This window comes from Zeus faber (assembly GCF_960531495.2).
Source record: "Zeus faber genome assembly, chromosome: 1".
NCBI lineage: Eukaryota > Metazoa > Chordata > Actinopteri > Zeiformes > Zeidae > Zeus > Zeus faber.
The window spans coordinates 45,373,088-45,388,933 of NC_137193.1; the positions used below are offsets into that span (position 1 = coordinate 45,373,088).

At 43.8% G+C, this 15,846-nt stretch overlaps 1 protein-coding gene across 1 annotated transcript in view; it reads left to right on the forward strand.

Moving 5' to 3' along the window:
- Positions 1-15,846, forward strand: part of agbl4 (AGBL carboxypeptidase 4) — a gene marked incomplete at both ends in the record, with an annotated part of 348,196 nt that overhangs the window by 317,938 nt on the left and 14,412 nt on the right. Inside the window, 2 exons of the mRNA XM_079996677.1 lie at positions 2,064-2,175; positions 14,026-14,178. Coding sequence (XP_079852803.1) covers positions 2,064-2,175; positions 14,026-14,178 — 265 coding nt within the window. The remainder of the gene's footprint in view (positions 1-2,063; positions 2,176-14,025; positions 14,179-15,846) is intronic.

Below are 15,846 nucleotides of genomic sequence, written 5' to 3' on the forward strand. Positions count from 1 at the left end.
ACACACATGTTCACGCACACTTGTTCACACACACACAGACACAGACACAGTCACCAACTCAACCCATAAACCTCAACCCAACCAATGCTTTCACTGGTAAATGCCTGTAGTCAAACCTGCGTTTGGCACCGGACACGCAGCGAGATTTTGCAGCAGATCAGATTTGTTTCAACACAATTCATTCATCTAATTCATTTATTCCAGCAGTGACTTCAGGGCGTTGCAAAGTTTTCTGTCAAGTCAACCCTTGATGAACTTTGACTTTCGAAATTGTGGCATCACCCAATAGCAAGGCTGCTTTCTCTGTTGGGGCAGTTCCATGGGAGAGGGGAAAGCAGTTTTCGCTGTGTCAAATCACTCTATTTTATACAATTCGGCACGGCCAGAAAATAAATAGTCACTCAAATTAAACACGGCGGGGTTTGCTATGTGTTGTGATTGCGTAATTATATTTCCTTAATTTGTTGTTTTTGTTTGTGGCTGGCGAGCTAACTAGTTTGGTAAGCGACTGTGTAGCTTGAGCAGCGGTACCGCCCATTTTCCACAAAGGAGCGCAAAGCAATCATGCACCACCCATTCCTTTTGTGAACGATTTGCCTCCTTAATATTCAGGATGGCATCAATACTCATACACACACACACACACACACACACGCACGCACGCATGCATGCACACCCACCCATGCAAGCACGCACACACTCATGCACGCATGCACGCACACACACACACAGACACACACACAAAACCCTCACACACAATTTATCTAGGTTTGATATATTAATAGGATTCATATATTACAAGGTTTTACAAGCTACTACCTGGGATTATATCTTGGAGCTCTATCTTTAGGGAGCCGGATAAACTCACACAGCTCACAGCAGTGCGCCTGCGAGCAGATAGCAGCTGGCCATCGGGCTGTTTTCTCTGCCAGTCTTTCTATCCATCCTCTCCATGTCTTCCCCCTTTCACTGTGGTCGCAGCTCTGCAGGCCATCCTCCTTTCCTCTTGCCTATTTTCCTCCCTTCTCCCTCCCTTCTTCATAATTGCCTTTTACTTAATGGGCTCAGCCCCAGGAATACTAATGCGCACTGTGATAAGCATCGAGCGGCCCTGCTCCCGCGGCGTGGCTGAGTGCCATCTAGTGGTGGGTGGCGGTAACTGCGCCTCCACGGCCCACGAATCTCCGTCCGATACCTCTGAAAGTGACAATGGCTTTCATGCTGCTGACTGTGGTTGTTGACCCCTCAAAAGCTGTATTCATTAGCTCGCTCTGACACTCAACAGTCATAATGAGCTAATTGACCCTGAGTGAATGGAGATGGTGCTCAACCGCACACACACACACACACACACACACACACACACACACACACACACACACACACACACACACACACACACACACACACATACACACACACACACACACACACACACACACACACACACAATAAATAATAGTTTAGTGGGGAAAATAAGTTTCTTTGTGGCTGGTTAGTCTTCACTGAGAGTCCAGTCCATAGAATCACTGAGTTCTATCCACATGATTCCAAGCAATGCATAGTACTATTATAAAAATGACCACAGTGCATTGAGGGTTGATAATAGGGGGGATAAAAATATTCAAAGTTATTAGATACCGACAATGTCATACTGTATATTCCTTAATAAATACACTGTTTAATATTTATAAATACAATTCCTCAATAAAAATGGTAATTTTTGACAAGGCCACAAATATCAAACTTGACACAGCATAAGCCTAAAGAAACAAGAATAATATTGTTACTTTGCTTTGTAAATGTAGATATTGTTTTTATTTCTACTGATGATCTAATGTGTTTGGTGGGGTTTGGCTTAATGGTGAATTATGTACATCTCTGCATTCCTACATTCACACACATATTTCTGCTTAACTCCACTTAACTTATCTCCTCAATCTGCTGTGAGTGTGTGTGTGTGTGTGTGTGTGTGTGTGTGTGTGTGTGTGTGTGTGTGTGTGTGTGTGTGTGTGTGTGTGTGTGTGTGTTTGTGTGTGTGTGTGTGTGTGCGTGTGTGTCAGGTGTTCTCTGATGGGTTTCGACCTGAACCGTCACTGGCAAGACCCTTCCCCCTGGTCCCAGCCCACACTGCACGCCGTCAAACAGCTCATAGTGCACATGAGCCAAGACCCGGTGAGCGCGCACACACCAACACACACACACACACACACACACGCATATGTACACACACACACACACACACACAAACACACACACACACACACACACACACACACACACACACACACACACACACACACACCACACACACACACACACACACACACAGAGGCTTGAAAGCTGCAGATTTTGAGATCTCTGCACAACATAACAGCAGATAAAATTCAAACCCTGCTCTCACACATTCGTTGTTTCTATCACAATGTTTTCAACAAGGTGACAAGAGACATTTTTTTGAGCTCTACAGGAGACAATGTGAATTACAACTATACTGTTTCCACCAACTGGCATCATGCAAATAAACATTAAACATCTTGTGCGCAGACCGCACATCGTCTTGCATACTTGCGAGCCATGAAATCATTTTGGGAGCCTGTGGTGCAGATTCATGCGTAACGTCATCCCCATCACCATTCATTGCATCTTCTCTTCTGTTCTATCGAAACGGCAACTTTCATTCCATAGCCCAATGCGAAACCTTGTTTTCTGTTATTTGGGTTTCTGGGTTTCTGGGTTTGTGTTTCCATTCACTTATTTTAATAAGCAAATTCAGACTTGCATAAAACTAGGCGGATGGAAAGTAGGGCTGGGGGCGACATGGACAAATTCAAATATCAGATTTTTTGTTGACGAACACCTCCGATATGGATAATTTGCTGTGGGGGTGACTATCAGTGCTTCAGTAAGATATTTACACACATTGAGCAATCATGAGTATCGTAATGTGGATCTCATGACCAACCAGGTGGAGGCATTGATTAGAAAAGTCTATGAAGTTCAGTTCAAATTGCATTTCTTTACTGTTATGCAGTCTAACCTTTAACCACATCACAATATTACTACAACCAGAATAACAGAATATATCTTGTCTCAGATCACAATCTTAATATTATAAAGATATATCGCCCAGCCCTAATGGAAAGCTGGCTTTACACAAACACAAGGAAATCCCCACTCTGTACCTGACTCAAACACACACACACACGCACACACACACACACACACACACACACACACACACACACACACACACACACACACACACACACACACACACACACACGGTCCTCTCATAACTTTACATATTTAAATATTTCCTTTTTCTTGCTCCATGCTCTGTTCATATCCTCCACATGCACAGTAAAGCTACTGTTACAAAAGTAGTTTTTCTTGCTCCTTGCTTGGTTCAGCATATTCCTACACCACCTGGCTGGGGACTGTGTGCAGGGGTGTGTGTGCCTGTGTGTGTGTGGAGTGTGTGCGCGTGGGGGACAGGGCGGGTGCATTGATAGACTAGTCAGCACCTCCAGAATGTCAGCCAGGCTCTGGGCTATTAGAAACATGTTAAAGCAGCAAGCCTCTTTGTACCGCTCCGCTACTGTAACTTTCACCTTTTTATTTCCTGTCTCTTCCCTACTTTTTTGTCTTTTTTTTCGTTTTTGGTTTAGCAGCCCCGGGCCGCATCTCCTTTGTTGGCCATGTTAATTATAAGCAGAGAGGCAGGTTGGTGGGATTACTGAAGGTCAGAGGGTGTCCTGGGAATATGCTGGCCTTTCGTACGTCCCTCTAATCCTGATAAGAGAGGAAGCAGTTTGGGGCGGGGGGGGGCGGTGAGGTTAGTCAGGGGGGTGGGGGGGTCATTGGGGAGGGGTGGTTGGCGTGCCGTGGCAGTGCAGGGCGATGTCGAGGCCGATGCGTAGGGCGCAGGCCTGGTGCGAGCAGATTAACCTTTTCCCCCGCCGCTGACACGCTGATCGATAGACTCTGTCATGGCCGGGTGATCCACTCAAGCCCGTCTCTCTCTCTCTCTCTGCACACACACACACACACACACACACACTCACACACACACACACACACACACACACACACACTGGAACAACACACATACACACACAGAAACATGTGTGTGATTGTACAAATACCTAAACAAATATGCAAATTTGAACAGGTTTGCTCATCTAAAGAGCGAAAGATAACTACGTGCAGACTGAAGCCCGTCAGTTACTGCAACATTGCATCATATATCGTAAAGCTTGCCAAATTGTGATCAATATGAACTTCAGTATGTAATGCATTTTGTAATAAACAACATTTTGTAATACACATCTTGAATGCAATATGGAATTAGTATCCCTCATTTGTGGCACAACTGTAAAAATCCATTATATAATGTAATAACTTATTTCATAATGTAATAACCTATTCAATTATGTAATAACCTATTTCATTATGTAATAATCTATAACATAATGTAATAACCTAATACATCTATTACATTATGTAATAACCTATTACATTATGTGCTGGTGATAATGTATTGTCGTGCGTGTCCATCCGTCGGGTGCATGTGACTTTGTTTCACTGAAATTTCCCATATGCTTAAGTGTAATAAGTGAAAACAGCAAACTTTGATGGTGTTCCATAATGCATTGCACTATTACATATTCATCATAACAAAGTTGTTAACCACTCAACTACTACACATTACATTATGTAAGATTATTACAAAATGTAGCAAAAAATATTACAAGATGTTTATTACAAGTTGTCACTTGAAAATGTAATAATAACTTAGTAATAACTTACCTGCTACGACAATTTATTTCAAAACGCAGGTGTAATTACATTATAAAGGTCAAATTTATCACAGTTTGGCAATTTATTACACAATGTGGTTAGGCTTAGGGTTCACCCTATTATAATGGAATGTTACGAAGCAATTTGTTTTTGGTTACTTTTTTAGGCTTACTAACAGGGTCGGGTTAAATGCTTAAGTCCTTCATTCACTTGTATATTGCCTCTCTGACAGTTGTTCCCCTGACTTTTCATTTAGTTCTGTCTCGGTGCCACCTCTCTGTCATCTCACAGTCGCACCCAGAGCCGGAACCTGGCTCCGGGATCTGCTGTGTAATTGTGATTATTGTGGCGCCTAGTCAGCACAATCGTGCAGCTTATGTTGGCTGGATCCAGAGCTGCCAGCCTGCCAGGCTTCCACTCCTCCCTCACCTCCTTTTCTACCCAGAGCATCACCCCATCAACCCCTCCCATCCTCTCCTACCTCCTCTGTACTCAGACAGGTTCTGCCATCTCTCTGTCTCTTCTGTCTCTCTCGCCCTCTCCCCCTCTTAGACAGTTAATCCCATCAGACACACCACTCATGCCAGTTTCGGGTCCAGTGTTGTACCTGTGGCCCTCCATTTTTGCCAGTCTGGCTCAGAGTGCACGGAGGCTAATGATGCTAGTGGGGACGGAGCCCTACGTTAGCAGGAAATCCACCCCATAATCTCATGCAGAGCTCTATCTATAATTTATACTGTATATACTCTATATGTATATATTCTATAAATGCAAATTGCTATAAAGTCAAGCAATTGAAAAGTATTTAAAGGTATTCTGAGTACTCATTTTTGGTAATCCAGTGTATTAAGTAACTAATTAGAAATAATTCCATTGGAATCATAATGTAATTTGTATTGTATTTATCTCATATTAATAAGTATTAATACGTAATATTTCACAGTAATCTGGCTCAACCCTAAGATCAGTTGTATAAAAAGGGCAACGCTATTACAGTGTTTTGCTGAGATACAATAGTCGATCAATACAAATAATCCATTTATATAATACATTTATGTCAGAGGATTGTTAAACGCCTGGCCATGCCCACAGCATTCGACGAAACCAAAAACTTTTACCAACTTTTGATCGTTATGGTATTTTAGAGGCGCTGTGTAAGTTTAACGTGGATCTGACTAACCTCCTAGGAGGAGTTCGCAAAAGTATGGAGCCTGAAAATGGCCCAAAAATGGAAATTAAATGCCTTGCCACGCCCAGTTTAGAATTTGACACATTGACACATACTGTACATCTCTACAACGTTTGGTCTGGTTTCGAGGCCTACGATCCAGAGCTGTCTGCGCTGTACCCCGGCATCAAGACACAACGTTGTGTGGTTCTCCACTTCTCAAATATGACAATTTCGTTTGAAACACCGTCCGCCAACGGGTGTGCCTGCGTTTTTAGCAGTGCTGTGCCTTTCTACTGGGAAAAAAAAAAGTCCTCATTCTGTATGGGAAATAAGTTACTGGCACCGGGGTTCCCAGGCAAAACGCAGTTTAAATCAAAGCTTATGGAAAGAACAATGATATTTGCATTGAAATTGATTGGCCGGAGTTGTTTTTTGACAGATATTGTGTATCAACTCAACACTGCTCGGTGTGTCTGTACTCACTGGGGTTTTTAGTACTACTCCCTTAAAAAGGAAATTATGTTTTATCGCATGGGCCTTAAAATTTATCTTAATTCTAAATTCCTATAGCCGAGCGAAATAGCCCAGTGAACAGTGGGGAATCGAGTTGTGATTAAGGAAATGGGCTCAACACAGTGTGCCCAGCATCCTTTTCCACCAGCTGTAAACCGACGGAGAAAAGTTTTTTGCGTCCATCTTCCCCAAAAACTTCCCACTCAGACTCCGTCTCCCTCGGTGTAGAGGCAAGGGCACTCCAACATAAAATCCCATCATTACCCATCCGCTGCTGAACATTGGTCAGTGGGGAAAATGGCTGAAAAAATCAGTGATGCAAGGAGCTATAATCTGTTCCCAAGCTACTCTGTTGTTTGTTTTGAAAAGGGGAAAAAAGAGCGGGGTAATAAAAAGGAAAAAGAGACTGAAGAAACAAATGGACCCATCTCCCTCTTTCGCATTATTTTCCAGCTCATTTATCAAAAGCAGAAGAAGAATTCATTTTGATTGGCTGATTACGAGGAGCATTCATCACCGGCTGACGTATCCCCACCGATCTGACAGTGCCATTTTGGATAATTTGTTAAGAATGACAAAGGGACCACTGTTGCCATGGCTTCTTCTTGACCTTCTTAATATTAGAAAATTAATTTTCCATCTGAAACAAATGTATTATAGGTTCTGTCACGGCACCCAGATAAATATTGCACCTTGAAATGCTCTCCATGCCTCACCCTCCCTCGCACCATCTTTCTGCCTGATCTCTCTCTCTCTCCTTCTCTCTCCTTCTCTCCATCTCTCTCTCTCTCTCTCTCTCCTTCTCTCCATCTCTCTCTCTCTCTCTCTCTCTCCTTCTCTCCATCTCTCTCTCTCTCTCTGTTTTTTTCTCTATCTGGTTAGCTCTCTTCATTTGCTGGTCAGATTTGCCCTCCAGAATTTGGGACTCTTGTGTCTGTGTTTTTTAGGCATTCTCTCTCTCTCTCTCTCTCTCTCTCTCTCTCTCTCTCTCTCTCTCTCTCTCCCTCTCTCTCTCTCTGTCCCTCTCTCTCTCGCTCTCTCTCACTGTCTGTCTGTCGAAATGTCCTCTGGTGTCAGCCAACCATTTCTTATCCATCTCTGAGATTTACAGCCAATTTGTCCCCATCATCTCTTCGTCTTTTCACCCCACCCCCTCCTCTGACACACGCGTTCACACACACACACACACACACACACACACACACACACACACACACACACACACACACACACACGCGTACGCACACAGACACATCACTCTCTCTCTCCCTCCTCGCTCAGTCGGGAGCTGAGTCGTCTGCCTCTCAGGATGAGAGGGATAAAGCTCTCACACTGGCGATCTTTACGCTTCACTCAACCTGGTTTACAACCATTTACCATCTTTTCATCTCTTTATATTGAATAGTATGTGTTCAATAGCTTCACTCCCCACTGTCGTCCTCTCCTCTCCTCCATCCTCTCTTCCATCCCTTCATTTTCTGATCAACTCCTCCTCTGCAGTGCTCTCTATTCTTAGCCCCTCCCTCCATTTCTTCTCCTTCCCTCGCCGTTCTCCTCTCACCCTCGTTCCTTCCCTTCCTCCCGTTGCCCATCTCCGTGTCTCACGTTGTCCTCCTCCTTTCACCGCTCTTTCCTCTGCTGGTAGGCCCTCCTGGCAGATGTGGCGGCTTATGAGGCACTAACAGGCCGACGGACCACCGTTAAGCCTGATTACAAGTTAGCTCTGTGTTTCGTAAACACACAAAATACCCACGTCAGTTTGGGCGCATCGCAGCGAAAGAGAAATGAGAGAGAGAAACAGACAAACAAAGACAAATCGAGGGAAGGTTTATGTCATTTTGCTCTCATCTCTGGAGCGCGTCTCGTCATCCGTCATGGTTTGTCCATCGCCGCGTCATTGGTGGCGATGGACACCAATGTCTCCCCCTGGTGAGACTGTGCAACAGGTGACAAAATTTGGACCCTACCCTAAACCTTTATTAGTCCCCGTTGTGGGACTAATAAAGGTTTATCTTATCTTATCTTATCTTATCTTATCTAATTGGACCTGGGCGATTAGTCAGTTTCACAGATATTGCAGAATAGACTCCATGCATGTCAGAGGAGAGAGAGACCCGGGATGCGAGTCGGGTCAGGTATTTTCTGGATCCAAACAGATCCAGTCATAAAAATTGCTCTTTTCCACTGGGACACCAATACCCTGAATGATTTTTTTTTTTGTTTTTGTTTTTGTTTTTGTTTTTTTTTGTCTCATGGCCAACCTGCCATAATAAAATATGGACGCGGACCCTCACAAGGTCCTGTGTAAAGCCTCAGGTAGACCCCTGAAGACCTCTACAGGTGACCTCCAAGTCTCTCTCCTCACCTGTCCTGTATCTTCAAGAATTGTCTCGTCGTTATTTATTGAAGGAAGGTTCGCTAAGCACACACACTGATTTTCCCTCGTGCCCTCTCTTATGTGCACCAAATTGCTCTTATTCACAGCTAGCAGCATCTGAGGCGCTCCTCTCTAATAATAATTGAGGAACGATGATGAACGGCTTTGTCCAAGAACGCCTCAACGGTGGTTTTTCTCAACCTGTCCGACCTTTCGTCTACGACTTGCGTGGCTCAATATTAAGTTGTTCCTTGACCACTGAGGAACATGTCTGGAGCGTGTAATAAATCATGTGTTATGGGTGGAATACATTACAGAGGCTCCTCGGCAAATGTCTCGCGTTATACCTCGACATGGGGATCTCGTGAATAATAAAAAAGTAATAAAAGAGTTCTTCAACTTTCTTCTTTGAAACAATCGCCACTTTCTTTCTCCCTGCAAAAGTATACTGCTGCTGCCAAGCCCTTAAATCCTGTAATTGTAATCCTGCTTCAATCAGCTCCTTTTTCCTCCCTGTGTAAAGATAAGCCCAGCATTTATGGTCCTTAACCCCCCACCCCTCCAACACTCACACATACCTACCCACACCCTCTAATTAATATGCGGCAGATAAGTACTTGTCTGACAAATTCGTTCGTTTGACCTTCCAGGTTTTACACTAAACTGTCTGCAGGCGATGCCAGTTCTCGGCAAGTTGAGAGAGTTCCCTAGAGTTTCTGCAGCGAGATGGGCCTCTGTTTCTCTCCGATACCATTTAATTTGGAAAGCACTGTCTCTATCTTTCTCTTTCTGCCTCTGTCACTCTCTTCTTTGTTTCTTTCACTCAGAAAATGTCCCCCCCCCCCCCCCCTCTCTTGCGCTTTCTAAAATTGTCTTCTGACTTTCATCTAGTGCGCTCCATTACTTAATTGTCCCTAATTGCTTAATTACAATTTCAAATGAACAATTCTGGAGGTCAGAGCGAGTTGTTAATTGAAGCATCAATCACAACGGCGGGGTCTTGAGTCCTGTCTTGCTCTGATTGACAGGACATTAAGTGACGGTTATAGCGGAGCCTGGTCCTGACATTGTGACGCTGCACGGCTCTTATTACTGACACCCTCACCCTCATCTGCCGTCCTCCAGATGATGATTTGAGCTGCGTTTGGGTTAAATTGAATTTCTTTGAAATGGGCAGAATTAGTTTGAATTAAATCAACTAAATTGATTTGATTTGATTTGATATGATATGATTTGATTTGATTTGATTTGATTTGATTTCTGATCATCTAGTATAAAGTACACACTTTATCTAGATTATTTCAATGTCACTTACCGACCAGACGCGTTTTCGCACCGCAGGAACTTTTTCATAGTTCTAAAAACTTTTGGAGGAACCCTCCCTTTTTTCGTGTCCGCTCTGCAGGAACTAGGAGCAATCGCAAGTGTACGGTAAATGTTCCAGATGTGAGTGCATGGTGATTGGTCCACACAAGCCAATGCAGCAGTTAACGTGTCTTTATTTACACAAAATTTATTTCCAAAACATTAACACATTAAAAAAAAACAGTGCCCCTCCGCCCTGGCCTCTCCGCAGACTCAGACCGACCCTCGACCGTAGCACAACTTGGTGCCAATAAAAAATTAGCCAATTAAAATAAAACCCAATAAAAATAGTGTTTCTATTGTAAATGAATTTATTTCATTTATTTTATTTCATGACATTAATTTAATGAAACAAAAAATCCCCGTGCGGTGTGCCGATGCGAGCCCTTGTCTTTATGAAAGTCGGAACAAACTTTTAATTTACGTTTTGGAGATCTAATATGAGTTAAGGTTCAGTAACTGGATTGTTAATTTCTCACCTCAGATTTGTTCAGAAAAAGATTTTGATGGCCTGATAAGGTGGAAATAGGTGAAAGTTACAGAGTAATTACAATACAGACACGGAAGTCGTGCTGAAACCCCATTGGCTTACGTCACTTAAGCCTTTCTACAACCAGAAAAAAAGCCCTTGGAGGTATTTAGTTCTCAGTTCCCCTCAGGGAAAGGGGCCTAATTCAAGTTTTGATCCATAAAAATATGTTACCATGATTTTGCTGAAGAAAACACAAGTAATGGATGACCTCCAATTAGTAAAGCAAGTTAGCAGAAAATCTCCCATTAAACATTTGGGCGGTGTTATCAGTGTCCCACTGTCCATTACTGCTTGTCTTTACCAATTCCACTGCTGACTACTGAGTGTTTCATTGGCTGTTTTGCTGGTTGGTTAGCTGACTGCTTGGCCGAGTGGCATATTGGTCATACGGCTGTTTGGCTGACTGGCTGAATAGCGGAATGGCTGACTAGTAGGCTGACTGGTTGTCTGGTTGGTGACTGACTGGATGAATGGTGGATTGGCTGTATGGCTGGTTGGCTGGTTGGTTAGATGACTGGTTGGCTGACTGTTTGACCGGCTAGTTGGCTTGGAACCCCCTCCCCGCCCTCCCCCAATGGTCCATTGCCTAATGGAACCAGCGCTCCCTTTACTTCCCCGCATCGTGGCTCTCTCCCTCGTTCACACTCTATTTCTCCCCTCGCCCTCTCTCCTCTCCGTCGACTCCACCACCCCCACTCTCTTTGCGCCATTTAGCTTTTCCCTTCCGTTTCTTTCTCTCTCTCTCTCTCTCTCTCTCTCTCTCTCTCCCTCTCTCTCCCTCTCTCTCTCTCTATCTCTCCCTCTCTCTCTCGTTTTTTTTGGATGTTGTTTTTCTGTTGCCTCCCCCTCTCCTCCTCCTGCTCGTCTCCTCTGGGGATCCATCCATCAGGTTGTCGGGGGCTGCTCGCGGCTCACTCCCAGCCTCCATATTTCACCGCCAGCCAGCCGCGCAGCTGACAGCACAGCCACAGCCAGGAAATTGCTTTAGCTGTGAGCGGAATTTCAAACACAGCCACACTGCATTGGCTGTGCCACCCGAGCCCTGCGTTGCACCCTCCCTCCCCCACTCTCCCCCGCTCTCTCTCACCTTATCTTGTCTTTCTCTGTTTCTGTGATTGTCTCTTTCTCTTAATGTTTGCCTGTTTGTATCTTACTTTTCTGCATTCTCCCATCCCCATCTCTCTTCTCTCTTCCCCTTTTTCTCACTTTCGTCCCCGTCTCCCTGTCTCTGTTTGTCTTTACATGTTCCCTGTGTTCATTTTTTTTCTCTTCCGTGCAGACTTTCCATGCACGCCTTTATCTATTTTATTCTCTCTCTCCTTCTGTCCTCCCTCGCCTCTCTCTCTCTCTCTCTCTCTCTCTCTTTCTCTCTCTCTCTCTCCATTGCTCTCTCTCTGCCTGACGACCCACAGGGAACAAGGTATGGTGTGGAATGTGTAATGAGAGGGGCATGGAGGAGAGTGGGAGAGAGATGAAGAGGATAGAGAAGTGGTGGGAGAAGAGGATGGGAAGGATAAGGACTAGAGGAGGAGGGGAAAGGGGATGATAAGAGACAGGGAGAGAAGGTGAGAGGAAGGAGGCTGGTTGTGTCTTCATAGAGGCATCATCATCAGGTTGGAGGGTGTGTGTGTGTGTGTGTGTGTGTGTGTGTGTGTGTGTGTGTGTGTGTGTGTGTGTGTGTGTGAGGGAGGGAAGTATGTCATACACCGTCATTTAATCTCAGCTCCATAAACTTCTCCAAGCTCATTGATTATTATTGGTCTTTTATTGTCTTTCATTTTATTGCATTGTGTTATATATATTTTTACTGTGCTTGCAGTGCTGCACACTATAATAATAATAATAATAATAATAATAATAATAATAATAACAATACAGTACAGTCTTTATTCTACAGTCTTTATTTGTCACGCAACACACCACACTACAACACATGCTTGCACACACACACACACATGCACATGCTTTGATGGTGGTCGGTGAAATGGATCCTCTGCTTTTGACCCATCCTGGCTTGTCCTTCCTCCGGGGGCACAGCCAGGAGCAGTGGGCAGCGTACGTGGACGTGCCCGGGGACCAGGTGATAAGTGTCCATCGCTGGTCAGATGATGATGGGTGCATGTTTTTGGTGGGGGTCCTTACTGACGTGAGGTGGAGGAAACCCCATGTGAGCACGGGGAGAACATGCAAACTCCACACAGAAAGGCTCCTATTTGGGAGATAACCCGCCGGAGCACCGTGCCAACAGCGCCCCAGGCGGGAATCGAACCCAGAGAGAGAGAGAGAGAGAGAGAGAGAGAGAGAGAGAGAGAGGAAGAGATATCTCCTAGCTCCAAGTCTATATCCTACACTGTCCGAGACTCCTAGGCTCTATACAGTCTCCTAGAGTGTCTTCTTTCTGCTAGACTCCTACATTGTCTCCTGTAGTGACTCCCATACAGTATCCTTGTCCTAGTGTCCTAAACTGTCTCCTCGCTCTTAGATTATATCCTACACTGTGTTCTAGATCTTACAGTCTCCAAGACTGTCTCCTCGAACTTACACACACACACACTCACACACACACACACACACACACACACACACACACACACACACACACACACACACACACAGGGCCATCACACTTTCTACAGCAATTGCCTGGTTATCTTAGAGGCTGTGTGTGTGTGTGTGTGTGTGTGTGTGTGTGTGTGTGTGTGTGTGTGTGTGTGTGTGTGTCTACCTGAGTCTGTGAATCTATGGATGGTACAACTTACATCCAAAAGCTGTCCCTTGAGTGACCCCCCCCCCACCGCCTTCCATCACTATCTCCTGGGAACTTAAACTGAGAGAGAGAGAGAGAGAGAGAGAAAGAGGCCTTCCCTTACTCCCAGTAGACCAGCTCAATAGAAACCATTGAGAAATATTTAGTGTTTCTCTTTCCTCTTCCCATGAACCTGTGATCGTCTCTCTCTCGCTCTCTCTCTCTCTCGCTCTCTCTCTCTCTCTCTCTATATATATATATATATATATTTCTTAAATCCTCCCTGTTTCCCCTCTGTGTCTCTTTTTCATCTCTAAACTGTCTCTTTTTTTATTACAGTCCTTTTTTCTGTTTCCCTTTCGCTCTCTGCCACTCCTATGCTATCCTCCCACTTGCTCTCTCTCACTTTCATTCTTTCTTTCTTTCTTTCTTTCTTTCTTTTATCTTTCATTGATTCTTTCCTTCTTTCTTCCATTCTTCGTTTCATTCTCTTCATGTCTCTGCTTCCTATCCGTCAGAGGGTGAGTTTGGAGTTCTACATTGACGTGCACGCCCACTCCACCATGTTGAATGGCTTCATGTACGGCAACGTGTTTGAAGAGGAAGAGCGCGTTCAGAGGCAGGCGGTGTTCCCCAGACTGCTGTGTCAAAACGCTGCTGACTTCTCGCTTGTAAGTCACGCCAAAATGCACACACACACACACACACACACACACACACACACACACACACACACACACACACACACACACACACACACACAAAGAAAGACGCACATACAGTATACAGGGATATACTGTAGCTTCATAAATACTGGCCTTCAGAATTACCCTTTTATTTAACACTACACAGTTAATTGACAACTAACTCAAAATAATCATTTTAATCTCGTGCTGATGGTGTTTTCTTCCCAATTGGAAAAGCCCCTTCCCAATCCAGTAGCCTGTTTTCAGACATACTCCCTATCTTGGCTGAAGATATTGATAAGCATATACTAAAACAATTTCCGTGTTAGCAGTGGCTAATAGTAAAATACTATGGTGGATCAAGGAGGTCTTTTTCAGGTGTTGATAGAAATTAATACTCAAAAATAAAAATAAGTATAATGTATATATATATATTTGTATAAATTATGTACATCATACAATATAATAATAATAATAATAATAATAATAATAATAATAATAATAATAATAATTATTATTATTATTATTATTATTATTATTATTATTATTATTATTATTAGTCGTAGTAGTAGTAGAAGTAGTAGCAGTAGAAGTATTATAAAAATAGTAAATGTATATTATTTGTAACTCACTTTTCATTTAATTAAAAATCTCAATGTGCAAATGAAGTGAAATAAAGCAGGCACACGCTCTAGACCCCATGAGTAAAGGAAGCATGATGCATTGTGCAGGAAAAAGACCATCTGTGCTGAATTGAAAGCGCCTGTAACACAAAATACAACTGTACATTAAATACACATTGAGAACAAATATTCATTAGCTTTGCATGAACGGAATCCAGTTCTGTGCACACCATAAATATATGGGGAATACATGTCCCAAGTGTACAGAAAGAGACAAACACAAACACACACACACCTGAATATATAAGCACAGGAATAGAAAAGTCTAAAAAGAACAGAACTTAGAGAAAATAGAAGAGGAGAGAAGGAAAGAGAAGAGGAGAGGAGAGAACAGAAGAGAAAAGAAGAGAGGAGGGAAGGGAAGGGGAGAGAATAGAAGAGGAGAGGAGAGGAGAGGAGAGGAACAAGCAGAAGGGAAGAGGAGAGAAGAAAAGAGAGGAGGAGAGGAGGGAAGAGGAGAGGAGAGAACAGATGATGAAATGAGAGGAGGGGAGGGGAAAGAAGAAAAGAGGAGAGAGGAGAGGAGAAGAGGTGAGAAGAGAACAGCAGATGAGAGGAGAGGAAAGGAGGGCAGAGAGGAACAGAGGAGAGAAGAGAGAAGAGGTAAATTAAAATTTGTAAACATAATAAAAAGAATCATGAAGAAAATTAAGAGAGAAGAAAAATTGGAAGAAATAACAAGGGAGGAGACGAAGGAAACGTTCATGTGATCCCAATCTAACTTCCATCTGTTCAATCCTCGCCACCCCTTTTTTCCTCCTCTCCTCTCCTCTCCTCTCCTCATCCTCCCTTCCCTCACGCTCTGATTTTGGTTCCTGTGACCTTCATCTCTGTGTGACAGTGACATTTCACAGCAGGGCCACTTACGCACACCATAAAGAATAACCTTTATTGGCCGTTCACACGCCACTTTACCTGCCTGCACAGACGGGCCTGACTGACACCACACGCACACACACACTCACACACA